Source organism: Eschrichtius robustus, chromosome 3 (assembly GCF_028021215.1).
Source record: "Eschrichtius robustus isolate mEscRob2 chromosome 3, mEscRob2.pri, whole genome shotgun sequence".
In the NCBI taxonomy this organism is placed as follows: Eukaryota; Metazoa; Chordata; class Mammalia; order Artiodactyla; family Eschrichtiidae; genus Eschrichtius; species Eschrichtius robustus.
The window spans coordinates 29,422,135-29,450,115 of NC_090826.1; the positions used below are offsets into that span (position 1 = coordinate 29,422,135).

The following is a 27,981-nucleotide window of genomic DNA, read 5'->3' on the forward strand; positions in this document are numbered from 1 at the left end:
ATACTGTATGTTGACTTTTAGGTTTGAACTCTCTGGTCCCCCTACTTGTAGGTGGATATTTTTTCTTTGAATAATTGTTACGGGGAATTCTCTGGCGGTCCAGTGGTTAGGACTCCATGCTTTCACTGTCGAGGGCCCGGATTCAATCCCTGGTCAGGGAACTAAGATCCCACGAGCTGCGAGGTGTGGCCTAAATAAATAAATATATGTATGTATGTATGTTTTAGTCATTAAATCATAGCCTTTTTTTCCTCTGAACTACAAGAAGATGCAAATTCCCATGCTTCATTTTCCCCGTCAGTATTCATTCATTACTAAAATTTGTGTGTTTATAAAATCATGTCATAGATGTTATACATTTCAGTATGTCAGTGTATCTTATGGAATTTTACGTCTTAAATTAGGGACTTGCCCAAAAGGATTCTAAGTCTTATGGTGAGATTTTTGCATTTCTTTTTGGAAGGCTATTTCTTGAGAAGATTTCCATAGTTGATTGTTCTTATCCATTGTTTTGACTATGAGTTTACTTTTTTTTAATTTTTCATTTTTTTTAAATTAATTTTTATTGGAGTATAGTTGCTTTACACTGTTGTGTTAGTTTCTGCTGTGCAGCAAACTGAATCAGTTATACGTATACATATATCCACTCTTTTTTAGATTTCCTTCCCATTTAGGCCACCATTTAGTTAACTTTTAGAGGGTGGTGTTTAGTGATCCTGTCCTGAAATTCTCTAGGCTTAGATCTTAGTTGGGTCCTGTAACCCAAATTAAACAGATTAAAATAACTGTTGTTCCTTTGTAACACTCCTTCTTCCTTGAATTAGTCATGAGTCCTTTGAGTAAGAATTAGTGATGAAAGTTTCATGACGTTAATATATTCTAATATATTCTAATGACGTAAGAAAATAAGATAGAGGCAACTCTTATATACACTACCGAATGTAAAATAGTTAGCTAGTGGGAAGCAGCAGCATAGCACAGGGAGATCAGCTCAGTGCTTTTCGATGACCTAGTGGGGGGTGGGATAGGGAGGGGGGGAGGGAGGCTCAGGGGGGAGGGGATATGGGGATATATGTATGCATGTGGCTGATTCACTTTGGTGTACAACAGAAACTAACACAGTATCGTGAAGCAATTATACTCCAATAAAGATCTATTTAAAAAAAAAAAAGAGACAACTCTGTATGCTTCATTGCTGCAGGGAAGCAGGTGGTGCTAGAGAAAGAGGTTGGTGCTTAAAACCTAGTACTAGTACTAGGTACTAGTACTAAACCTAGTACTTTGTTTGCTTTTTAAATTGGTTGTAATGTGGATATTGAAGTGAGAGTTAAAACCATGAGAAATGCTGTGATTATGCTCTTTAAGGTGCATAAGATTCTTGAGGAAATTGAATATCCTGTGAGATAGTAAGTTTTTGATATTAATGGAAATGAGAAAAGGAAAAACAAATGGTTTGCTCACAGATATTAAGTTACAGCAGTGGAGTCATTCAAAACAGTTAGGTGTAGATATCCAGAGATCAAGACTGTTCACCATACGCAATAGTTCCCTGGCCCAACTCAATTCCTGTGTCCTTTCATGGGTTCAGAGAGCTTTAAAGGACTTAGTTTTGAATTGGTTTTACATATTAGGAAGGCTGTGGGTGTGTTTTATGTTGTTGTTTTGTTTTCAGGTTGTAATATGTTTTCCTTAAAGTTTTATTTGCTTGATTAGTAGTAAATCCTCTTTCTGTGAAAGAAACAGTAACATCTTACGGAAGATCCAAACGAACTTTTTGGCCAACCCAGTAGCTTGACCATTTAGGGCTGCCAAGGTTGGAGCCCCAGGGCAGCCCATTGAGAAGCTGTATTTGGCACTACTTAGTTTTAGGAACTCAGTCTCCTGCCAAATGTAACCTATCCACAGCGTTCCAAACATGGGGCAAACAGTATTAAATTTAACTACCGAAGTGTTCCTTCTGGTGAATTCAGCAAGACACCTACCATGTGCCAAGCACAATGCTGGCGTAGTCACTAGGGACACTAAGAAGAAACTTAATCTGGAGTGAGAAGGGGAGAGGAGTAATCGAATTCTTTCTTACCTTTGAGAGTCTAATTTAGAGAAGCTTGCTTTGGCCCTCGCTGCCAATATTATTCTTGTTGCTTGGAGTTGAAAAATAAGATCTGGATTTTTAATGACATAAAAGCCATGTAATTATATACCTTAAGGCCTTTGTTTTCTTTTAAGTTAAAATGTATCTGCTCTTCCAAGGACGAGTGGCTTGGTGGAGAAGGCTTGGGCTTTAAAAAGGGTGGTGGGTCTGGAAATTACCCTCTCACGTGGCTCTGCAGAACAGTTTAAAGATGAACCCTTCCTCCAAGTGACAGAATTATACCTGAAACCATTTCAGAAGGCTGTTTGAAATTCTACACTTGGGTTTTAAATAAAAAGGGGGGAGGGTAGAACAACAGTGGTATAAATACAAGATGGAGGAGGAGGATATCTTGCAGCTGAAGAAGGGTTTATGAGAAAGGATTTGAGGGCCTAGTGACTCATCTCACTCTGAATCAACATGTGGTGTGGCTGCCAGAAAGAGAAATCTTAGGATGCATTAGTAGTGTCTAAATAGTTTTATAATAGGCCAAGTTTGGAGAATTACATTTAGTTCTGAGTATCCCAGTGAAGGAGGACAAACTGGAATTGATTCAGTGGCAAACAGGGTGATAATGTGGATATGAAACCATGCCATCTGAAGGATGTTGGAAAGTTGAGGGTATTTGGATCTTACCAGCCCTTAACTAGGAGTTTAGGAACTGGATCCTATATTTCTGCCTGCTAACATGCTGAGTACTACTTGTTCAATAGGTGGATTCTTTTATATTGCTAGTGTAGGAACATGGCTATTTTATTCTGAATGAAACAGCATGTCCAGGAAGAGTAGTCATTGCTGAAGGAACAAAACTTCCTTTGGGGGAAATTTTAATTTGAACAGAAACCAAACTTCTGAAAGAAAAACCGAAACGAACTCTTTGGCCAACCCAATACTTGTAACATGTAAAACGTGCTAAGTTGATTTTCAAGGTGATATTTGTCTGTCGTATTTTCCATACTATTTTTAGAGCATGGACATGGAAGAAATGTTAGAAATGGGAAAAGCTATGTGTAAACACAATGAAGTTTTAAAGGTCTTCAAAGTAGAACTGACAGTTGTTTTGAATGAATTTTGGTAATTTAATCAGATAGCTTTAGTTATGGTTGTCCCTACCTTACACTAAAATGTTTGTATAAAATGTTTATATACATGAAATCTATTTATGTATATCAGGAGAAGAGACTTCTCGGTTTTTTGGACCTTTTCCTTTTTTGTGTGACTTGCTCTTTCATAGTCTTCAGGTGACAGCTTAAATGCCACCTCTGGACCATCCTATCTAAATAACTCACTACCACACTTCATAAATTTGCCAACATTATGCGCTCTTTGCCTTCTTCCTAGTACTTACCAGAATTTGAAATTATATTTTTGCTTGCTCACTTGGTTATTATCTATCTGTAACTCTGGATTATAAGCTCCATGGAGGCAAAGACCAAGTCTACTTTAATTTACCATTGTTTGTCCACTCTCTAGAGTTCTCTTGAATGAGTTAAGATATTCATTGATTTATTTCCAGCTCTGGTTTTGTATCATCCAAAGTTATTCCTCTTAACTCTCAGGGAATAGTGATGTTTTAAAATTAGTTTCAGTTCACATTAAAGAAGTTCTAGGAGTGAGGGTGGTGTCACAGTATTGTGACTCTTGAGTACATTTGTCAATTCTAGTAAATTTAATATAGGTAGAAGTGTTAAATTTGGCTCTATCTGTATTTTTAAAAAATACTTTGCCTTCTTTCTATTTGTTCATTTGGTTGTGTCGGGTCTTAGTTGCTACCAGTGGGCTCCTTGGTTGTGGCACGTGTGCTCCTTAGTTGTGGCACATGTGCTCCTTAGTTGTGGCTTGCAGACTCCTTAGTTGTGGCATGCGAACTCTTAGTTGCGGCATGCATGTGGGATCTAGTTCCCTGACCAGGGATTGAACCCAGGCCTCCTGCATTGGGAGCGCAGAGTCTTAGCCACTGGACCACCAGGGAAGTCTCTCTATCTGTATTTAGATGACAACTTTTTCTTCCTCTTCATGAAAATTAGGTTCTTAATTTTCCAGTGACTTGAAGTTGAAATGAGTATTTCCTTTTCTACTGACTTGTTCTCCCTTCTCCTTTTTTCTTTTTCTTTTTCTTTTTCTTTTTTCCCTTTTTCCCGCCGGGCAGCACAGGCTTTCAGGATCTTAGTTTCCCGACCAGAGATTGAACTTGTGCCCCCCGGAGTGAAAGTGAGGACTCCGAACCACTGGACCACCAGGGAATTCCCTCCCCTTTTCTTTTAAAGTCTGATATTGTCCACCCATTGTGTAACTGATCTAAAAGGGTATTTATTTCTAGCCTAAGCTAAATTGAAGACTGGACAGAGAAGTTGCTAGGCAAAGATACCCCTAGACTTGTAACAGAAAAAAGCCATTTAGCAAGAATGAACCTAGAGAATCCCCAAATATGCTGAAGGCCAACCAGAAAAACAATGTATTTTCAATATTCAGTTTCTATAAATTGCTTATTTACACCTCCACCTCATATCTCCAAATAACTTATTCCTCTACCCTGGCTTTGTATAATGACACTACTTCCAAAAATTGGTTCCAAACTGAAACATCTTTGACCTTGCTAAAGCATGTAACAGTTTGATCCTTTTGGCAGGATCTAGACTGTAGGTCTTTGGTATCCTCATTTAGCAATCTCTTACTCATCACTGTTTGTCTCTGGCTTCCTAGCAATTTCTCATTCTTCTTCTAAATTTATGTCTCTGAGATTATGGTTATTTCCCTTATGAGCTGGAGCCAAAGCAGCTTCTCGGACTTCTTTGCCTTTCTAAAAGTTCTTAAAATTCAAATCTAAAACTTGAATATAGTAATTATAAACAGATACCACCTTTCAGTTTGTCTCTGTCTTGCCCTTTTTACCAGATCCTAAACTCAGTAGGAGTGGAGACTTGCATTCATTTATTCATCCCACAAGTCTCAGCATGCCTTCTGTGTGCCAGACACTGCTCTGGCGAGGCTGTATAATGGTAGTTAAGAGCACTGGTTTAGAGCCAGGTCACCTGGTTCAAATCCTAGCCCTGCCACTTAAAGCTGAGTGCCCTTGGGCAAGTTAGTTACCTTCTTTATGTCTCAGTATCCACATCTGTAAAAAGGGATGTAATAATATCCTCCTTGAGGATAAGTTAATAAAAATACTGTTTAAGTGTTTGCTGTTCTGGGCATTGAGGATACAGCAGTAAATAAGAAAAATGAGATTTCTGCTGGTGGGAGCTTACATCCTACTTGGGTAGAGGAGGAAAAACAAAGTAAACAAGTACAAAGTAAACAAGTTTCAAGTACTGGATTGAGTGCTCCTAAGAAGAAAACAAGGTACTGGACTAGACCTTAGAGAATGGGTGGCTGCTTTTGATTGGGTGGCCAGGGCAAACCTCTGGGGAGATAGCTTTTGAGTTGGGATCTGAATAACAAGAAAATCTGAGAGGTAGGGGAGGGTGAAATGTTCATTGGTTATTGTTTTCCCTTCACGAGCCAGGCGCAACATTACATAAAAGAATCTTTTGTTAAGCAGTGAGGCAACGAGGTGTGATAGGGTAAGTCCTGGAGTTCTGGTCTGGTTTGGGTATTAACTAGCTTTCTGATCTTTGAAAAAAAAGGAAAAAACAATTTTGTTTTTTTCATGGGAAAATGACCCTGAAAGAAGGTTGACTCTTGAAGCTAGTGATGGGCTAGAAGAAAGTAGAGGTTCTTCTCCTTATAAATTACTTTAGTCCTATGTTTATGGATTAATATCCTGTATTTTGGGACTTCTCTGGTGGCGCAGTGGTTAAGAATCTGCCTGCCAATTGCAGGGGACGTGGGTTCGAGCCCTGGTCCAGGAAGATCCCACATGCCGCAGAGCAGCTAAGCCTGTGCGCCACAACTTCTGAGCCTGCGCTCTAGAGCCCGCGAGCCACAACTACTGAAGCACGTGCGCCTAGAGCCCGTGCTCCGCAACAAGAGAAGCCACCGCAATGAGAAGCCCGCGCACTGCAACAAAGAGTAGCCCCTGCTCGCCACAACTAGAGAAAGCCAGTGCGCAGCAACAAAGACCCAACGCAGCCAAAAAAAAAAAATCCTGTATTTTACAGGATGTAGTACATCCTGTTGTGGTATTACAATATTTGAGAATATTCTGTCACACTTTTTTTTTTGAGCACAAATAAACAGATTTTAATTCTTTGATAAGATAAATAATATGCATAGGTACTTGGTAATACTGATAAAAAAGAAGATAAAAGTTAGAAAAATACAAAATGGAAAGATATAACTATAGATGTAATGAGCAGATGTATGATTATAATTATAGGTGTACTACATAATTGTAAGTGTAAAGGAGATTACAGAATCTCTCACACTTTAAACCTTTTCCTTTGAAGTAAATATTAAGGATATGCCTCATGGATTCAGGGTCCAGGAAGTAGGGAAATGGTAAGATGTGCCACATACTCTATAACCAATATGTCATTGCATAGAGTTTCTTCTGTGAGGACTGGGAAGCCTGTCTCAGGTCATCTCAGTACTTTTATTAACAGTTAACTTAGTTTGCAAAACCTGTCTGCTTATTGAGAAAAGACTGTGTGCCCCAGGTTATCGTTAGCTCTCCTCATTTTTGTCTGTGTTTCATGGTGTCCCCCAGTTAGAGTTACAGGTCAGGTTTTCCATTTGCTGCTGTGGGTTGGTATGTTCGGAATTGTACTGCTTAGAAATGCCCCTTGGTAAAAGGGCAAAGAGTGTTTTGTTTTGTTTGGTTTTAACAGTCATTTCATCTTTTTTGTTTGTTTCTAAGTGTCCATAGAAGTTCAAGGGACTCACTCATTTGCAAAGGGGCTCACTCATTTGTTTGATTCTATTTTCTTACATTAGGTGTAATTGAAAAGCGACCCTCTCTTTAGAGATGTCAAAAACAAACAAATCTAAGTCTGGATCTCGCTCTTCTCGATCAAGATCTGCATCAAGATCTCGTTCTCGTTCGTTTTCGAAGTCTCGGTCCAGAAGTCGGTCTGTCTCTCGTTCAAGGAAACGCAGGCTGAGGTAAGGGGGTGTGATTGTATAATGAGGTAATCATTGATCGGTCAGTATAGGTCTCTGAAGATCTTTTGTTAGACCCTTTCTGTGAGTGTCAAATGGAGGTGCGGGGTTGGCTTGAGGTGGCGTGTTGGGCTGTAAGATATTCCAGGTCTCTTCAAATGTTACAAATCCAAATCAACTTTGATTGCCATGCTGTTGGCTTAATTCCTTTTCTTTCCTGCCAGCACATACTGTTTTTCATCCACTGTGGAAGAAAGAGCACTTTATTTTTATTTAAGCTACTTGCTTCAAATCTCTACACCTGATTATTTTTCACTGAAGTATTTTTGGAGGCTTGGACCAAGGTTTATTTGCATCATCAGCAAAGAAAGGATAGCTAAGAGGATTAATAGTATGATCAACATTGCAAGGAAAAGAAACCTTAACTCACTAAAATAATTAAACCTTAGAAAACTTAATCAGGAGTCCTTTGTATATATATACCTGATATGCCAACTACTAACAAGCTGCATCTATTTAGTAAAACACACCGTGCAACTGCCTAAAAATCACTATTGTAGACATCACTTTGCCTTAGTAAATGTGCAAATAATTCTTTTGAATTTATTGCCAGTATTCTTTAATTTAGTCAGTTTCTACACCTTTAGTTGGATTATTTCCTGTTTCAGCTATGTCTTGGAATATAATGCCAAACTTCCGGCATCTTTCCTCTTTTGTTGTGTTATGAGTTCGGTTTTTCATTCTTTAAAACTTTCTTTTGTGAGTAGATAAGAACCTGTTAGTAAATATAAGTTTCTGTATGTGTATTAGAGAAATATTGATGTATCTAAATGTTTAAATACCAAAAGGGGATCTTTGTACAATTTCATTCTTTTTGTCAGAACTGCAGTAGGCAAGGAGACAATTTCTCAGTTTTACCACTTGGCGCCCCTGCTGATTATTTTAGATGAGTATCTAGAGCCCTTCTCTTAAATGAATTATGCAGTTTAAAATGAACTCAGGAATAGTTGTTATTAATCTTTATTCTTGATGGTTTCCATAGTCCTACTTCTAAAAGAGTCTATAAACAAATGGTTGGTAGGCTTCCCCCCCCCCACCCCCACCCCCCCAACAAGAATAAGTTAATGCTTTTTTTAAAATACATTTATTTATTTTTATTTATTTATTATTTTTGGCTGTGTTGGGTCTTCGTTGCTGTGTGCGGGCTTTCTCTAGTTGCAGCGAGCAGGGGCTACTCTTCGTTGCGGTGCACGGGCTTCTCATTGCGGTGGCTTCTCTTGTTGCGCAGCACAGGCTCTAGGCGTGCGGGCTTCAGTAGTTGTGGCATGTGGGCTCGGTAGTTGTGGCTCGCCGGCTCTAGAGCGCAGGCTCAGTAGTTGTGGCGCACGGGCTTAGTTGCTCCACGGCATGTGGGATCTTCCCGGGCCAGGGCTTGAACCCACGCCCCCTGCATTGGCAGGTGGATTCTTAACCACTGTGCCACCAGGGAAGCCCAAGAATAAGTTAATTCTTAAATGGAATCTGTGAGAAGCCTGTCTGAAAATTAATTTCAGAGCAGAGATTGAACAAAAAATAGGTGTGCATAAATGTTAATGACTTCCATATAGTGTAGAACAGGAAGTTATAAACTTTGAGTCTCTCACTCAAAAGAAACACCCCATGTTTTTTTTTTCTTTTTTAAGATAACATTACACCTTGAGGGTAACCAATCCTAACTTTATTTTTCCCTCCCATGTTTCTTGGGCACACATTTTTATACCAAACTTTGTTTGAGGCCTGTGCTAGATAAAGTCTCTCTGTTGCCCAATTGTGTCAGAGTCTGTATGTAAGTAAAATTCTGTTTTATCTTCTCAAACCCCACCCCCACCCCCCAAAAATGAGGGAAAGTCCACTAAATACATCTACCTCAGGAAGTTGCTATCAAGGCCATAGGACCGAGCAGAGACTCTTAGTAAACTCCTACCTTGCGCCCAGAGTCTTTTGATCTGGTTTGCTTAAATCTCAGTTTCAGCTAATTTGGTTCTTTAAAACTTAATCTAGTAAATGGAAACTAAATAATTGGTTCAAAAAGAAGAGGCTGTACAACCAAAACAGAGAGAAAATTGAACTGACATAACCCAAATTGAAAAGTGTTAACCAGCTCTGAAGTATTTGTGATAGCTGGAGTTCTGGGCGGATCTGTCTGGACAGATTGCTTCTCCTTATTCTACAGATCATTTGGCATGGTCATCAACTTGGCAAATGAGGGAAAGATATCTTACGCAGGCAATATGTGCTGGGGTAGGTCTAGAGACACTCCATGTGCTGTCCTAATACCTGGAAGATTATTTTGGAGGAATATCTCCACTAGAAAACATGTTTTTATATTTGATTCTAGTCTGACTTCTCTGTTTTTTAGAAACAGATAAATTTGCCACTGGATGTTCAGTTTTTAATTCTGGCTTATCTGTTTCATGATTTTTTTCTTTTGTTTTCCCTCTCCTACAAGGAAAGTATACTGTCCAGAGAGTTTGAGAAACCATGCCTTTAAATTAACTTAACTGCTGAGTTCTACAGAATTGGAGAAAATTGGTTGTTTCCTTGTATTTCTCAGACTGTTGTATCCTTTTAAGTGACTTCTCATAAATAAATTTGCAATCTGCAGAGACTCATATTCCTGCATCTGTGCAGTGACTGCGGGTTTTGGATGCAGTATGCCGCAGGGCCCTCACTAGTAATTGGTGACAGAAGCAGCAGTAGCCTCTGAGGATGGGAACATGAATTAAACCCTCCTTAGTGCTGGTGGTGCATCACCTCCCTCAAGTACAGCCATTAAATTGGGTCATATTCAGTTTCATAGCTGCATCTGCCTCTCCCTTCTTTCTTATATTGTTACTATTTTTGAATGAAAAGTGTGAAAGGTAAGTTTGTTTTTTTAAATTGTACTTAAATAGCAACCATTAACAGCCATCAGTATGCTGCATCTTCACTAGTTCCTGTTGTTCTTGGGGTAGATACAGAACCTAAGCATGGTGGGTAGTAAGTAGTGGGAAACCAATCCCACTTTATCTTCTAAGTGTAAGTTTCTTTCTAAAAATAACATTCTGTTTAGTTGTTAAAACCTGTCACGTTTGCATCTGTTTCCAGTTAGGTCTGATATGAGAAGCCCTGCTTATGAACTGAAGGGTTTTTATTCTATATGTAAAGAAAATATTTTTGGAGTTTTCTAGTAATTTTACGTATTTCTAGTTAACTACTTAGCAGTAGTGACTAATTAATGCTCTGTATCATAGTTGACACGACAAGTGGTATCAAAGAACCCCACTGGATTTTCTACACCAACAAATACAGTTTTTGGCTTTTTGATGGCAACAAAGCTCCCTATCATTGACAAACCTGGCATTTGTGAACATGTAATTTTTACAGAGTTAGGTTACTGTTGAATCCCCACGGGTCTGGAAATGTACCTTTGCTAAATTAGAGTTCTGTATTGTTAAGAAGAACACAACACTAGGCTTTAGGTTGACCTTAAAGATGTGCAAGTGTGGGGCTGTTTTTGTAGTTCCTCTTTGCTACCCTCTTGTGTGTTTCGGTGTCTTATGGTCAGATGGTGCCCTCTTGTGGCACCTGGGTAAGACCTTGTAGTTCAGCCACAGAAACTTGACCTTCTAGATAATGAGACCATTTCCAGATTCCCAGTTTAAAAAAAAGCAACAATATTTATATGCTTTGCTGATCTGATTTCAGTTAAAATTCTTTTAAGCTTTGAACAGATGAGTTCTCTAAGTCCCTATTTAAGTATTCTTTGGTTTAGACCTGTTGTAACTTTTTTTTTTTACAACCCCAAGTCTCAGTGGAAGCTGAGAAATTAGCCCTGCACAGACAAAGAGAGGTGGAAAGGATGGGGAGTAAGCAGTGTGGGGCCAGAGGATCTGAATAGTTACCTGTCTGGGTACCACAGCATGCAGGGATCACTTCCAGTGACCCAGGGACCTACCTGTAAAATCCTCTGTGCCTGTGAAACTCTAAGTAATTAGTATACTATGTTAAAATGGTGTTTGTCTAGTTTACTACATTAAGAACATTTTTATATTCTCTCAGTCACTGTAGAAGTACATCTCCATTTAGAATGTGCTACAGTATTAATGAAGCATCTCACTGTCTCATTTGTTAAAGTGATTCTTTATTTTTGTACTTAATGTGGCTATAAGAGTAGAATTAAATATTTAAGTTTGTACCTTTCGTTTGAAAACAACTGAAATTAATTAATTATGATACATAAGAAGAGGGATTTACCTCTTTGTTGGCAGGTTTTTCTTGAGTAAAAATGCTTGTGTCAAAAATTCAAACATTTCTTCCCTCCCCTGCCCCTCTTTCAGTTCTAGGTCTCGTTCCAGATCATATTCTCCAGCTCATAACAGAGAGAGAAATCACCCAAGAGTATATCAGAACCGGGATTTCCGAGGTCACAACAGAGGCTATAGAAGGCCCTATTATTTCCGTGGGCGCAACAGAGGCTTTTATCCATGGGGCCAGTACAACCGAGGAGGCTATGGAAACTACCGCTCAAATTGGCAGAATTACCGGCAAGCATACAGTCCTCGTCGGGGCCGTTCCCGATCCCGGTCCCCAAAGAGAAGGTCCCCTTCACCAAGGTCCAGGAGCCATTCTAGAAACTCCGATAAGTCTTCCTCTGACAGGTCAAGGCGTTCCTCATCCTCTCGTTCTTCCTCCAACCACAGCCGAGTTGAATCTTCTAAGCGCAAGTCTGCAAAGGAGAAAAAGTCTTCTTCCAAGGATAGCCGGCCGTCTCAGGCTGCCGGGGATAACCAGGGAGATGAGGCCAAGGAGCAGCCGTTCTCTGGAGGCACCTCTCAAGACACAAAAGCGTCTGAGAGCTCAAAGCCGTGGCCAGATGCCACCACATACCGTGCTGGTTCTGCATCACGGGCCTCAGCCGTGTCTGAGCTGAGTCCTCGGGAGCGAAGCCCGGCTCTCAAAAGCCCCCTCCAGTCTGTGGTGGTGAGGAGACGGTCACCTCGTCCTAGCCCTGTGCCCAAACCTAGCCCTCCGCTTTCCAGCACATCCCAGATGGGCTCAACTCTGCAGAGTGGTGCTGGGTACCAGGCTGGGACACACCAAGGTCAGTTTGACCATGGCTCGGGGTCCTTGAGTCCATCCAAAAAGAGCCCCATGGGTAAGAGTCCACCGGCCACTGGCTCCACGTATGGCTCATCTCAGAAAGAGGAGGCTGCTGCTCCAGGCGGAGCAGCCTATACGAAGAGGCAAGTGTCTTGTTTCCCGGCTGCTTGTTTTTATCTCCCCAGGTGGCAGCTTAGTTGTAATGTGATCTGTAGAGCGCTGATTAATGGTAGTAAGGTCATCCCATTTCCTCAGCGTTTCATGTAGCAAACTTTAAAGCATCACCCAAGGAAACCTTTATTAGCTTAACTCTAGTTTTCCTGCCTTCCTGAATTTGTATTGCAGCATAAAGTTTCTTTAGACTACTCTGCAGTGATGTTTTCACATTTAAAGTTTGCCTTGGATTCTGCCAGTATAAGCTAGAGAACAGTAGAGATGTGTGGATCAGCCATCAAAAAATGTGGTCTTTACCAAAATGAATGGCTGTTGGAGCTGTTAGACCCTCTAGGACCCACCATCTCCTGTGATCGATCTGCGTCAGTCCATCATGGTGAAGAGCTGCACCCTCCCGCCCTCACACCCTCCAGTTGAGGAGACTGGGCAGAATGGGAAAGTCCAAGGCTTAGTCCAGGAAGACCTTGTTTTAAAATCACAAAGTGGGTGTATGTCCCAGTAGAAGCCAACCAGGCTGTGTGTTAGGAGAGGACATAACAGTGTCTCTGTCTTTCTACCCTGGGGGACACGGTGAGTTGGAACTGGAATCTTTTTTTATGTGGTTGGATGGATGGGGGTGGCAGAGACATAACAGGGAATTTGTATTGGGACCAGGTTGTTAAGAGGGCCTTACAGAGCAGGTGGTTCCCCTCCTGCCCCCACCTTTTCCTTTTATTAGTATATTCTTTGCTGCCCTGCTGTCCTTTGGTTCTTTTTTGCCATATTAATGCAACTGTAACATGATCAGACTTTTTCCATTCATGGTACAAATGAGACGTTCAGAATCTGTACTTTGCAGCTTTCAGTAAGTCTGCTTTGAAATACAAGTTTTGTTCCTTGCCAGGACTGTGAATCTCATTAGAACACTTGGGCATGAGCTCTGCTTTTCCATAAGAATGAGTAGGATGATTTTTGCCCCCTCCCCCAATTAACATGTATTCTGTTTTTATTTGTGTTTGCAGTATATTTCATACTTAGGTCTTCTAGGTGACTTGAAGCAAATTTGAAGTCTCTTTTGAGACTTGTATTTCCAAATGTGAGTTGTATAAAAGCAGAACAGTCCAAGGTTGAACATTCTATGTTAACTTTGCTGAAAGCAGATTTTAAGTGACTGAGTGAAGGTTGGATAAGACCTTAAATTTTTTTTTTCCTAGACCACTTACAGGTAAGTAGGTTTTTGTTTTTCAGTATCCTAAAAATTGCCTTTGCTATTTTCTTTTTGTTTTTGTAATACACAACTCCGTAGACCATATAGTTTTCTCTTAAATGCCAAGTTCATAGATCTGTGAAGAGCAGTTTTTTAGAAATTAATAGAAAGTAACCAAGACTCCTTTCGTAACACTGGAATCCACAAGACATGCTTGTTAGAGAAGCAAAAACCTAAGACCGTTCGCACATGGTGCTAGTTTATTTTAGATCAAGTTGCTTAAGAAGCCTCTTGTGTGTCTCCCTTGTGTTTTCATAACTAGGTATCTAGATGAGCAGAAGACAGAGAATGGAAAGGATAAGGAACAGAAACAAACAAATACTGATAAAGAGAAAATGAAAGAGAAAGGGAGCTTCTCTGATGCGGGCTTGGGTGATACAAAAATGAAATCTGATCCATTTGCTCCCAAAACTGATACTGAGAAGCCTTTTCGGGGTAGCCAGTCTCCTAAAAGGTATAAGCTCCGAGATGACTTTGAGAAGAAGATGGCTGACTTCCACAAGGAGGAGATGGATGATCAAGATAAAGACAAGGCTAAAGGAAGGAAGGAATCTGAGTTTGATGATGAACCCAAATTCATGTCGAAAGTTGTAGCAGGTGCAAACAAAAACCAGGATGAGGAAAAGTCAGGCAAATGGGAGGGCCTGATGTACGCACCTCCAGGGAAGGAAAAGCAAAGAAAAACGGAGGAGTTGGAGGAGGAGTCTTTCTCAGAGAGATCCAAAAAGGAGGATCGGGGAGGACCCAAGAGAACCGAAAGTGGGCACAGGGGATTTGTGCCTGAAAAAAATTTCCGAGTGACTGCTTACAAAGCAGTCCAGGAGAAAAGCTCATCACCTCCCCCGAGAAAGACCTCTGAGAGCCGAGAGAAGCTAGGAGCCAAAGGAGACTTTTCCACGGGGAAGTCTTCCTTTTCCATTACCCGAGAGGCCCAGGTCAATGTCCGGATGGACTCTTTTGATGAGGACCTTGCAAGGTGAGCTGCAGTCCAGCTTGACCCTCAGGGCTTTAGTAGCCTAACCTCTCTCCCTGAGGTCATTCTGGAACGAGGACAGGCCCCCTCATGTATTTCCCCGCTGTCTTATTTTCAGTGTGGATACCCTCGTGTCTCTCTGTTTTCAGTGGAGAAGTGTGCATCACTGAGCAGTTATATGTTGGGGGCAGTATCATAGCAGTGGTGAGGCGTCTTTTTAGGCTATAGTGACTGGCTTTTTTGATGCTGGGTCCCCTCTGCTTCTCTCTTGCACTCTATTCATCACATTGTAAGCCCCACTGCCGGCCCCATTCCACCCTCGTCCTGTTGCCTTCCTTAATATGCTTGAGATGTCTTTTGCCTGTGGAGCCATGCAGGATCCATTTTTCCATTCTTAGCTAAGGCACGGTATCTATTATTGCAGGCCTTCATGAAATAATGTAACAGTTTTAAAGTTGGGGCTGGGGGCGGGAGAACTTCAGGAAAGAGTGATGAGGCCCAGGCTGCTTTTTACCTGGTGTAAAAACTGCAAAGCCAATTGGAAGTCTCCTGAACAGCATTCTAGCCACATCCCACTCTTGCTGCATTGTGTTGCTTCACTGAGTGGCCCTGGATGGCCAAACTAGTTGGTCTTTTAAAACACCTTCCTGTTTGTCATCTGTTAAAACCAGCAGAGACCCCCAGAACAGAATCACTGAGGTTTAATGCTTCATCCTACCCATTTGTTCCTATTAGATTCCAATGGGGAAAAGGGAAGAGAGAGATCTTGGATGCCTTTTTCCATAGTTATGGTGCATTGAGGTTACTTTTTACTTTGGTAGGAATTAAAAAAGGAACTTTACAGATAAATTTAACTCTTTTAAAGCGCGCTTTTCATTTTTAGGATTTAAATGTTCTGACTTTCTGTGTATCTTGTTACATTGGGCCTCCCTGTGTTTCTTTTTCAGACCCAGTGGCTTACTGGCTCAGGAACGAAAGCTTTGTCGGGATCTAGTTCATAGCAACAAAAAGGAACAGGAATTTCGATCCATTTTCCAGCACATACAGTCAGCTCAGTCTCAGCGGAGCCCTTCAGAACTGTTTGCCCAGCATATAGTGACCATCGTTCACCATGTTAAAGGTGAGTCCAGACCCCAGCCTGCTCAGGCTCCCTTTCCATGTGCTTAGCTTCCTCTCTAACAAGCAGAAGGATGAGTGGGGGCATGAGGGGGAGTCTATCAGGGATCTTTATCTCATTGATAGGGGCCTTTGAAGCTAGGGGCTAGCTTGAAGGAAATTTCTTCCAGGGAGAAGTTTCCATTTTTTAATTACAGAGCTGAACATTATGAAATGCTAGTGGTAACCTGTGATCATGAGAATAGGTAAAATCCTTCATGTGAAGGTTTAAATTGCTTGAAAAGGAGGTATGAAAGTTGGCTTTCCCAGCCCCTCTGTCTTTTCCTGTCTAGTAGGTAGAGTCCTCTGGAGGCTTCTTGTAGATCTTGGGATATGGATATCTTCCCCACATTATTTTGCCATCTCCTGGGCAAATGGAGGTGGACAGGCTGGGGAATGTGATGTAGAAGCTGGGTTTGGGCCAGTTACAGGTTCCATCTGAAATTGGAACTCAAGCAGGAGCTGGTGCTCTGAATCAAAGGATAGTAAGCTCTAGCTTCTCTCTTTGTATCCGTGTCCTACAGTGGAAATCAGACATTGGATTTTGTCTGAACCAGCCATTTTTCCTTCTTCTTTCTAATATGTTTTTTATATGGACTTGACTACTTTAGTCACATCTCTGTGGTTGCAGGTCCAAGCACACGAGTTGAATGTTGGGTGTGCCTTTGATAGCCTGATATGTTTTTCTTTGACTCCCCACAGAGCATCACTTTGGGTCCTCGGGAATGACATTGCATGAACGCTTTACTAAATACCTAAAGAGAGGAAGCGAGCAGGAGGCAGCTAAAAACAAGAAAAGCCCAGAGATTCACAGGTGAGGACCTCAGCCTTACACTAGAGGCGATCATAAAAGTCTGCTCATCAGATAATAAACTCGGCTTGTTTTTGCAACTTGTTAGTTGCATTATCAGCAGAATTTAAGGTAACGCCCTCCAGACTCTAGGATAGTGGTGGTTTGTAGTGGAAAGGGTATGCTTTGATGACTATAAGTTTCTCACTTTGGGCCTGAGGAAAACAGCCCTTTTGGTATAAATGAACCCTTGTATTGGGAGCTGGCAGACAGTAACCCAAGATCACTGTGAGCTTTCTTTACATAGAGTAGATGTTGTTTCTTTAAGCAACCCATGTATTTCATATATTAGTCCTTCCTTTGGAAGAATTTGCAGCAGGTGGGGCTGGAGGTGGGAGAGCTTATAGGATTATGTCAAAGTGTTTTAAAAGCCCAGAGGTTTAAACATTCGGTTGTGGGAGTCTATTCATTCAGCAAATAGGGACTTTGTCTAGAAACAAAGTTGGTCTTTAATTATTTAATAGTCAGCTCTTGAACCTTTGCAGTAGGTAGGAGGACGATGTTTGCACAACAGTCTTGGATTTAGGGTCTTTTGGGATTTATGTCATGCCAGGCAGTTGTTTCTCACTTAGACCTCATCCTATTGGTGAATAATGGGCCATTATATTTTATTTTATTGTATTTATTTTTATTGTATTTTTTTTAAAGATTAAATTTTATTTTTTTGGCTGCGTTGGGTCTTCATTGCTGTGCGCGGGCTTTCTCTACTTGTGGCGAGCGGGGGCTACTCTTCACTTCAGTGCGCAGGCTTCTCCTTGCAGTGGTTTCTCTTGTTGTGGAGCACGGGCTCTAAGCATGCGGGCTTCAGTAGTTGTGGCTCATGGGCTCTAAGCACGCAGGCTTCAGTAGTTGTGGCTCATGGGCTCTAGAGCGCAGGCTCGGTAGTTGTGGCGCATGGGCTTAGTTGCTTCGTGGCATCTTCCCGGACCAGGGATCGAACCCGTGTCCCCTGCGTTGGCAGGTGGATTCTTATCCACTGCGCCACCAGGGAAGTCCCAAGGGCCATTACATTTTAATTCCCAAGATGAAAACTGCTTTTTGAAGTTAGCAGGGCATAGATAATCTTGATGTGAATTTGAAATTATAGGCACGGCTGTAGGTGAGTCTGTTTTCCTGGCTGTAATGGTGCTGGGTGGAATAAGATGTTTTTTCTGTTTGAGTTTGGAAAGTTGGGAGAGAGAGAGTGTGTGTGTGTGTGTGTGTGTGTATGTGTTGTGCATGCACACACGCGCATGCACATCTATGGGGGAGAGTGTAAGTATATAAGCAAACAACATAAGTGTAATAAAAAGGAATGCCTATGATTTGCACCACTCTACTTACGAACTGAGGTGCTATATTCACACTATGGAATGTTAAACAATTTTTGTGTTTTCAATTTTAGGAGGATAGACATTTCCCCCAGTACATTCAGAAAACATGGTTTGGCTCATGACGAAATGAAAAGTCCCCGGGAACCTGGCTACAAGGTGAACTGTTGCTTTGATCAGTAATTCCAACAAAATGAGTGCGTTGGGCATGAACTTGACAGAAATGTGTTTGTTTAAATTACTCTCTACTTAAGTTTGTGTTTTTCTTTTAAGGATGGGCATAATTCTAAAAATGAACTACAAAGGGTTAATTTTTATTAAATGTATCAACAACCTTTGTGAAGTGGTTAGAATATGGTAAATGACCCCAAAGTCTATTGAGGTGAGCTTGAGAAAAAAAAGAGAGGAGTTTTGGAACAAGTGCCCATGATGAGAGAAGAAACTTTTTGTGATATTTTTCTGCTTGTAAGTATTATCAAATCAACTATATACATGCACTATTTCCAACCATGATTTCAAAAAGACATGCATGTCAGAGAAGAGTGAAATATTCATATCTTAACTTAGTAGACTGTTTTAAGCAGCTAGTCCAGATTTTTTTCTAACATTGTACCATATCTATCATCTGTCGATTACTGTTACTTTAAAGCTAAACATTGCTTTGATAGCCCAGCTACATTTGTAATGATGTGCACGTAAACACTGTTATTAAGAGGTTAAAAAGCTTGTGTGCAGTCTTTTACTATGAGGTACTAGATTTGGGTTCTTAAAAATCTTAGTATTTCTTGACCACCATTCCCATATAGAGTTGTAACTTAAAATTAGAGATGGCTCTTCCGATGCTGCTGAAACCTTTTCTAAAAATAGTAATTTTCAAGTTTTCCAAGTAAATTTGTCTTGTTGGTTGAATGTAATGAGAGGCACTCTTGCACAATCTCTCTTCTCTCCCATCCCCCTTTTCTTTTTCTCCAAGTACCCACCGGCTTGGCACTAACCATGTGAAATGCAAGGTTTTGAAACATCAGAAGAGATTCCGTCCTCTCTGCCCCACATAGCCTACTCATTAGAGGTGCTGTGGGCACTGCCTAAGGGAGCTGCAGCTGCGTTTTTCTTCTCTTTTTGTCTTTGGAGGGTACAGAGGCCCCATTCCCTCTGTCAAAAGAAAACCATGTGATAAAATAAACCAACTTACTACCTACCACTCCTGTTAATTAAATTATTTCAACAAAAAGCTTAGTTGTTTGTATAAGTAAAATGTTAATGCTAAGTGAACTACTCATCACTTCCTCTTTTTAGGGAGTTTTTTGTTGCGGTTTTTTTTTTGGCTGCACTGTGTAGCTTGTGGGATCTTAGTTCCTGGACCCAGGGATTGAACCTGGGCCCTCAGCAGTGAAAGCATGGAGTCTTAACCACTAGACCTCCAGGGAAGTCCCTAGGGAGGTTTTACTTCCATGAGACAAATCTTAGTGTATAATGTGCCTGAAACCACATTGCACCTCTGCTCACTGAGATTCTAAAGAGCTGTCGAAAGCCCTTGGCATGATAGTTTGGGGTAGAAGGCTGCTGTTGTTGCTGGGCTCATGCTGTATCTGCAACATACATACCCTGATAGGTTACACTTCCTAGAAAGTTAGCAAAAAAGGTTTTCTTTTTCTCTTTTCTTCTTTCCTTCCTCCCTCCCTTCCTTTTTTTTAAATAAACTTTGACTTGGTATTGCCACATTATGAATTCATTATGGTTTTTGATATGCCTTTTCTAGAGAAATTTAATACAACTAAACATTTTGGAAGGCTGCTTGAGTCTCCCATTGTCTGTCATTGGACTCAGTACTGAGAGAGAATTCCAAGTAGAGGATAGGCCCAGGGCAGCTGCCACAGTGTAGGTAGGGGAAGATAACAGCATTTCCATTCTTGGTGGTGACTAAGCCTGAGCCAGCCTAACTAACACCTTCCAGAGTTGATTTTGGCCTTCTCAACTTGTCGGCTAGCCAGAGTCTTTACTGGGCCACAGAGGGAAACAGCAAAGTGAGGTGCGTGTACGTGTGTGTGTAGCATATGCAGAAGGTCGTCATCATTATTTTAGAGAACTGGTTTGGGCTCTGTAGGGATCCTCATGAAGCGACTTCTGTGGAACATCCTGTATCCCTCCCGAGCTTGGGCGAGGTGCCTCACATTCCCAGTGCTTCCTTTGCACCACTCCATTGGAGTAGAAGCCACAGTTTGTGGGGTGGTTGAGTTGGTAGCCCTGAATCCCCAAAACCTTAATTTTGATTTCTCTTTTGGCAGGCTGAGGGAAAGTACAAAGATGATCCTGTTGATCTCCGCCTTGATATTGAACGTCGTAAAAAACATAAAGAGAGAGATCTTAAACGAGGTAAATCAAGAGAATCAGTGGATTCCCGAGACTCAAGCCACTCGAGGGAAAGATCAGCTGAGAAAACAGAGAAAACTCATAAAGGATCAAAGAAGCAGAAGTACGTAAGCCCCTGTCTGTCACCTCATTCAGACTCCTGAGTGGATTTCTTTGTCTGCCCACCATTAGGCTATATGGCAGACCCTCCAAGTCAGAGAACTTGGGGTTAGGAACGATGACCACTTGTACAGTTTCTTTTTTTTAACTGTCAATTAAGGTCCCTAGATTGAAGATAGAACTTTAGCATGAAAGTAGGCATGATCCTTGTCTAAAGGAGGCCTCCTGGGAGATGGGCAGTTAATTTGGCTCTAGGGACAGTGTGGAAAATCATAGGGGAATTCCTTTTGCATTTGTTTTGGCCACATTCTTTGACATGCCCTTTCTCATCACAAATCTTCTTGGGAAGGTTATGTTTTAGAAATGGCTCAAAGTTGTTGTCAGGTAATAATACTGTTTGGTCAGAGAAACAGGGTGGAACTAGATAGGACAAGATTGTTGATCTTAAATGCCTTTTAAACTGGTTTCACAGACACTTCCAAGAGAGGTGTTACAAATATTCTTTAAACAAAGGTAAGCATTGTTGAACTTCATAAGGCAGCATTTATGCCAAGGTTTTGTCTCTGTTTACATTTTTGAATGTTCCATGACTTTTCAATCATGTCTCGTTAAAGGTAGCACAATTGAAACCCCACACCTTCCTGTAAGAACCTACACCACTTCTGTGTTTTTGAACTTTAGCTGGCAAGCACTTTCATATCCATTTTCTGGTAACAATCCTTTGAGATAAGTTGGACAGTTAGTAGCTACCTGTTTTGCCCATTTGAAAGATAAAGAAGTAAGCTCAGAACGATTTGTCCAAGATCATACAGTAACAACTGACATCAAAACTCAGATCTTCTGTTCTACTTTGTCTACCCTTCCACTCAGTTACTTACACATTATGAGCCTTAGCAGCTTTCAGGGCTGCCCACAGATAAAAATCTGATAATCCTCAACAGGGAATCTAGGTGGGGGTATAGTAGTCTTCAACACTGTCACTGGTGGAAAGGGAGCAGAAAGAACCCCTCAAGCATTTCAGGGTTGGACGTGGATGACTGATCCTGATTTCTTTCCCTGGGACACATGCCTCTACCTCTGACTTGTTGTGTAACCTTGACCAAGTCTCTTGCAACCGTAGTATTTTGTGACTGGGGAAAGAAGAAAAATGATAATTATGTCACTTTTCATTGTATATCACACTTCAGTTTAGAGGAACTTTTTCTCATATGACTGAAGAATGGCTCACCCAAGATCACACAACTAATAAACGGCAGTGTTGGGACTCAAATATGGGGCTTTCTGGAGTCTTATGTTTGAAAACCTCTTGAAATGACACTGATTTCTAGGAGTCAAACATTTGAGTTAGGGCTTCCCTGGTGGCGCAGTGGTTGAGAGTCTGCCTGCCGGTGCAGGGGACACGGGTTCGGGCCCTGGTCTGGGAGGATCTCACGTGCCGCGGAGCGGCTAGGCCCGTGAGCCACAACTGCTGAGCCTGCGCGTCTGGAGCCTGTGCTCCGCAACAAGAGAGGCTGCGACGGTGAGAGGCCCGCGCACCGCGATGAATAGTGGCCCCCGCTCGCCGCAACTAGAGAAAGCCCTTGCACAGAAACGAAGACCCAACACAGCCATAAATAAATAAATAAATAAAGTTTAAAAAAAAAAAAACAGAAAACATTTGAGTTATAAGAATCCTATGACAATAACTTAGATTTCCCCCTTTTTAAGAGTAAATGCTGGAAGGCGCTAGTAGGATTCAAACATGTAAGTCTTTGATCTTCTCGAATGTTTGGGGGTGGGCTGGGGGGTTGCAAGGTACTTTCCATAGTGGAGGAGGGCAGTGATCGGATACTGACACAGGCTGGCTTCTCCCTGTAAGTCCTCCTCTACTCCTGGGAGCCAGCCTTTCTGCCACCTTAGTCGTGGTTGGTGCCCTTCTCCAGCACCACATGGCAGGACTGGCCCCGACCTCTAGTACACAGACCGTGACTCATCATATTAGTCTGATTTACCCTAGTCTGTAACTTCCTCCAGATGAAGGGAAGGATGGGAAATAACTCTGGGAAGAGTTTGACAGATCCTATGCTTAATAATAAAAGCTGTTTGAGCTCACTGGAAAGTGGGAGGTGGTTTGTGGAGTAGTGGTATAATTAGCCGGAGCCAGGTTTGAATCCAGGTCTACTCAGCTCTGTCACCTGAACTTCCTATCTATAAAATGAGGGAAATAATACTGAATGATCATAATTGCCATTTACTATATGCCTGCTGTGTCAGTGTAGAGTTTTTTTTTTTTTTTTTAAACATTGTTTCCTTTTCTTTTTTTTTTAACTTTTTGGGTTTATTTATTTATTTATTCATCCATCTATGGCTGTGTTGGGTCTTCGTTTCTGTGCGAGGGCTTTCCCTAGTTGCGGCAAGTGGGGGCCACTCTTCATCGCGGTGTGCGGGCCTCTCTTGTTGCGGAGCACAGGCTCCAGACGCGCAGGCTCAGTAATTGTGGCTCACGGGCCTAGTTGCTCCGCGGCATGTGGGATCTTCCCAGACCAGGGCTCGAACCCGTGTCCCCTGCGTTGGCAGGCAGATTCTCAACCACTGCGCCACCAGGGAAGCCCCCAGTGTAGAGTTTTTAAGCACATTGTTTTTTCAGTCTTTAGAGCACTGTCCCAAGACAGGTAGTGTTCTTCTTATGAGAAATAAAACTAATGTAAAGCCGAAACAGATGGTAATATATAAAGCCTGTCCTGGTACCAGATACTCCGTGACTTTCAATACAGTGTTAGGGTCCTTCTGCCTTTCTGATTCGTGCACATGTATTAGACTGAGCTGCCAGAGGCCACAGACTATCTTTTGTTCCTCCTTCTGTGTATGTCCCATGTTCATCACAGGCTCGGACATAGATGTGTCACTCAGCATGACTGACAGAATTGGGAGGAAGCTCCCCAGGTTCCCTGGGTGTGTATGTTGGGGGTGAGTTCGTTTTTCAGGTTACTAGCCTTCAGTGTTTTCATCACAGACACACTCCTGATTGCCCTGTGCTGCTTATCCATGAGCCCCCAGCCAAAGGCTGTACCCTAGAGGCTTACTGATCTCCCTGCCTGTTCTGTTTTCAAAGGAAGCACCGGAGAGCACGAGACCGGTCCAGGTCATCATCCTCTTCCTCCCAGTCATCCCACTCCTACAAAGCGGAAGAGTACACTGAAGAGACCGAGGAGAGAGAGGAGAGTACCACGGGCTTTGACAAATCAAGACTGGGGACCAAAGACTTCGTGGGTCCAAGTGACAGAGGAGGCAGAGCTCGAGGGACCTTTGTAAGACCCTGCCCCCTCTCCCTTTCTCTAAGCCCTTACTCCCGCCAATTCTAATTATGTTCTTATCAGAATACTTAGTTTGTTGCCCTTGATACAAGTAATTCAGTCTAAAGACCCTAGAATCTGTGGTCTCTCAATCCCCAGGCTTTCCATTTTTAGTGTTTTTGTTTGTTTGTTTCCTGTTCATAATCACTTAGCCAGAAAGTCTCTTAGGGCTTCTCTTCCGAACTTCCTCACTTGTCTTGGCTCCTGTTGTATGTAGGGAGGCCCTTATGCCGTTTTGTCCTCTGTCTAGACTGTAGACTTGAGATGAATGGAAAGGGAATGACTAGAAACCAGTTGACCAGCATATTGACTGGAGGACAGTTGTCTGTTTTGTGCCAGAAAAGTGTTTGAATAGAAGGCAAGGAATTGTTTTTCTCCATTCCTTACATGGCCCCTTTGTTCCTTTCCCCCGTTTATTGCCACAGCAATTTCGAGCCAGAGGAAGAGGCTGGGGCAGAGGCAACTACTCTGGTAACAACAGCAGCAGCAGCAACAACGATTTTCAGAAGAGAAACCGGGAGGAGGAATGGGACCCCGAGTACACACCCAAAAGCAAGAAGTATTACTTGGTATGTGTCTGGGGACAACCAGGAAGGGCCAGGGGGCCTTTGGCACACACAGTAGCTGATAACGAGGCCTTAATTGGTCTTTCCAGAACTGTGATTAAATATGTGTGCAGGCGCTGCACTGGGTACATGCGTACTTGTGGGATGGCATAGTGCTGGCAAGATGAGTTTTCTCTAGAGAGGTAGTCCTGACCTTGAGAGCGCGATCTAAGACGTTTATGGATTCCAGGGTAAGCGGGAAAGGTTGCTCTTGCCTTTTTAGTCTGTGAAATTGTTTTACTGCTCACCCACCCTAACCTAAGCCTCCCTCCAGCCTTTATGCAAGGGATAGAACCATAACCTTCCCCTGAGGCTGCAGTTCCACCCTATTGCTCCCCAGCACAAGATTGACAGGAAAGACAGCTCAGGATCTCTTTTTGAGGAAGGGGACCTGCCTCCAAAATGAAACGCTACTGGGGCTTCTCTCTTCTAAGCTGTTGGTCATTGTCAGGCACCAGGCACCATCTGAGCCTCTCTGCCTCTCAGGTTAGGGCTCTTCTAAGCTGAATTACCTGGCCAGTGAGAGAGCTCTTTTGGCTTTGCTCAACAGCAGGCTCAGATCCAAGCAGACGTGACTCTTGAGTGTTGTAACCAAGGTCAACTTGCAGCTGAGTCTCTTCATCACCCCTGAGGACTGGCATGGAAACAGGAAGCTAGGAAACAGGTTGCTGTGTAAATCACTGTGCATAGCCAACTTCACTTTTCTAGGGCTGCTGGTAGCTACTTTGGGACTCCTAGAGGACCCTTGAACCTGTATCTAGGGAAATGTTGCCTGGGCCCAGAATAGGTACTGGAGTGGGACTGCTTAAGGGAAGGATTAAAGGCCACACAAAGCCCCTTTCCCTACCCCATCTGTCCCCTGAAGGAGCATTGCCAGCCTGATACATTTAGGCTAGTGAATAAGCAGCTGGCCCTTTAGCTGAGCTAACCCCTCAGGGGCCTAAGGCACTACTTGTGTGGGTGGAGGGTTTAGACTCTTTGAAGCCATGGGGCTGATGAGGTAACAGTGACTTTTCAAAATGCTTTGTCAGTCGTTCTTTTTCATTGGATCCCTTCTTCTCTTCTCATGTGATCATCAGACCAGGGATTGTTTGAGTTGTAGGTTTTGTTTTTTCTACTCTGCCACACTGCCTCCTTGCATAAAACTAAAGAGGGGAGGGATACAAGACAGGAGGCTGGGTTCTGGTCCTGCCTTTGCCAATAACTGGTCTGAGACCATGAGCAGATCATTTTCCCTTGGTCTCACGGCCTGTTCTTGGCTGAGGGGGAGGGTTGGGGAGAGCTAGAGTCCCAACTATGTGTGTGTTCTGTGTTGCTTCATCTCTTAGCTTCCTGACAACTCAGATCATAGTTTCACATTTAGGGGTGATTTGCTTTCTCAAACCCACCCTTTGAGAGACAGTGTTCTAAATAATATGGAGTTACTTAAAGTTCCTCTGCCTGTTTTCCCATTTGTGTAGTGGAGGGTGATAATGATAGGGTAGGGTAGATGTGAGGATTAAATGAGATAATGCAGGAAAAGGTCTTTGAAGATTTTATCATCATCATCATTATTATAATGCCTAAACTACTGCCTTAGAATTCAAGGAACCCAACTGAATATTCTCTTAGATCTGAATCAGTAGCATTTTTAGAGTGGGGGACAGGGCATAGGTTCATTTGAGAAAGTCACATTTGGGTGGGTTCAGAGGAGAGGGTTCTGGCTGCTCTTGTTCACTCTGGCATTGATGGCAGTCTTCTTTCCTTTCAGCACGATGACCGTGAAGGTGAAGGCAGTGAGAAGTGGGTGAGCCGGGGCCGGGGCCGGGGAGCCTTTCCTCGGGGTCGGGGCCGGTTCATGTTCCGGAAATCCAGCACCAGCCCCAAATGGGCCCACGACAAGTTCAGTGGGGAGGAAGGGGAGATCGAAGACGACGAGAGTGGGACAGAGAACCGAGAAGAGAAGGACAATTTACAGCCTACAGCTGAGTAGAGGCCACCTTGATGGGAGCCCCTGCCCAAGGGAGAGAGGCGCTGGGAAGATGGCTGGTGAGGAGCTAAACAGAGGAGCCTCGAGAAGATTCTGAAAATCCCACCCCTACCCCCCACCAGCCATGCAGAACTCCTACTGCAGCCGAAAGCATCCCTGGCGCTGTGTCCCGCTGGACAGAGGCAGCCGGCTGTGGGGCCTGGGGTCAGGCCCAGCTCTTGAGCAGAACACACCACGTTGGGCTTTAGCTGTGTGGTTCTCATTTGTTGCTGTGTGGGGTGGGGCTGGGGTAGGGAGGGCAGAGCGATACTTGGATTTTGGTTTGTTCCCTATTAGAAACCAACAGTTTTATTCTTCATTTCATTTCATTTGGAGCTAAGAGGACTAATTTGATGATTTTCGATCTCTTCTCCTTTATCCTGATTTTAAAAGCCCCCCCCCCCTTTTTTTTTTAGGCATATATAGTAACATTAGCGGAAAGATTTAATTTGGGCAACTTTGATTCTTAAAAAGAGAAAACAAAGCATGTGAATAAACATTGAAGTGTTCACCTCAGTTTGGGACCAAACTGCTTGGATCTTTGTAAAAGTTGGTTTTGTATGTCGAGGAGGAGTTCAAGGCCTTTCTGACCACCTTGTGTTCCCCTTTTCTGCGCAGCCATGTATCACATGGTGTTGCTCCTAACCACACCCCATGTGCGCACCTCCCCTCCCCCCCAATATTTTCTGATTTCTTCTGGGCTGGGCTTCCCCTTCTCCACCAGCAGCTCCAGTATCCCAAACTTCCTAGTCCTGCTGATCCTCTCAGCAACAGGGGTGGAAACTGGATGTGGCAGTTTCTGGTCTGTTTTCTAAGAAACTTCTGACTTCTATTATCTTTACAAATATAAGATGAGAAAATAATTTTTTCAATATTTTTTATTAATCTTTTTATAAAATGAAAAGAAACTCCTATGATCGATTAAGGAAGGTGGTTATGGCTGGGTGGTTTGTGGGGGTTTTTTGTTTTGTTTTTTTCTTTTTCTTTTTATAACCTTAAGCTTTAAGTTGAAACATTCTCAGATGTTTGGGGGGAAAACATCCTCTTAAAATGGGTCCTTGTGCTTGCCTTCTGGGGAGGCGGTCCTGAGCAGGTGAATCATATGGCATTTATGCATATGTTATATGCGGACTGCACCCACCTCTTCCCCCCCCCTCCAACCTTTGCCTCTTGGGTTGTTATGCTACTTTCCCCTTACTTTGCTACATTTCTATAGTTAAGTTGGTTTTACTTGAATGATTCATGTTTAGGGAGAAAAAAATGAAAATACCCTTAAAATTTGTTTCAACTCCTCCTGCAAATAAAAAAATAAAGTGGCAGATGTAAATGGGCTCTGGTCATTGTCACCCTGAGTGTGTGTGTTGGGGGGGGTGGGTGTCTCCCATAGCAGCTTCAGGGAACCTGAAAAACCAGGTGTCTGTGGGGGGCTGGGCCCAGACTGTTGCTTGGCTCCATCCTCTCCAGCCCCGCATTCGGTTGCTCTAGGAGGACCTCAGCCGATCCTGCGTTGGGTAATAGCTCCTCTTTCCAAACTTTCCAGTGATTTTGCTTCGTATCCTGTACCTTG

General features: G+C 42.6%; 1 protein-coding gene across 4 annotated transcripts in view; it reads left to right on the forward strand.

Annotated features, from left to right (window-relative positions):
* Positions 1–27,741, forward strand: part of THRAP3 (thyroid hormone receptor associated protein 3) — a 71,652-nt gene extending 43,911 nt beyond the window's left edge. For all 4 annotated transcript variants that reach the window (XM_068539513.1, XM_068539515.1, XM_068539516.1 and 1 more), the window contains 10 exons: positions 7,007–7,174; positions 11,530–12,435; positions 13,975–14,688; positions 15,633–15,805; positions 16,543–16,654; positions 18,075–18,159; positions 20,286–20,473; positions 23,561–23,756; positions 24,227–24,370; positions 26,157–27,741. In XM_068539513.1, the coding sequence (XP_068395614.1) occupies positions 7,038–7,174; positions 11,530–12,435; positions 13,975–14,688; positions 15,633–15,805; positions 16,543–16,654; positions 18,075–18,159; positions 20,286–20,473; positions 23,561–23,756; positions 24,227–24,370; positions 26,157–26,378 (2,877 nt within the window). In that variant the 5' untranslated portion in view covers positions 7,007–7,037 and the 3' untranslated portion in view covers positions 26,379–27,741. The remainder of the gene's footprint in view (positions 1–7,006; positions 7,175–11,529; positions 12,436–13,974; positions 14,689–15,632; positions 15,806–16,542; positions 16,655–18,074; positions 18,160–20,285; positions 20,474–23,560; positions 23,757–24,226; positions 24,371–26,156) is intronic.
* Positions 27,742–27,981: the final 240 nt, after the last annotated feature.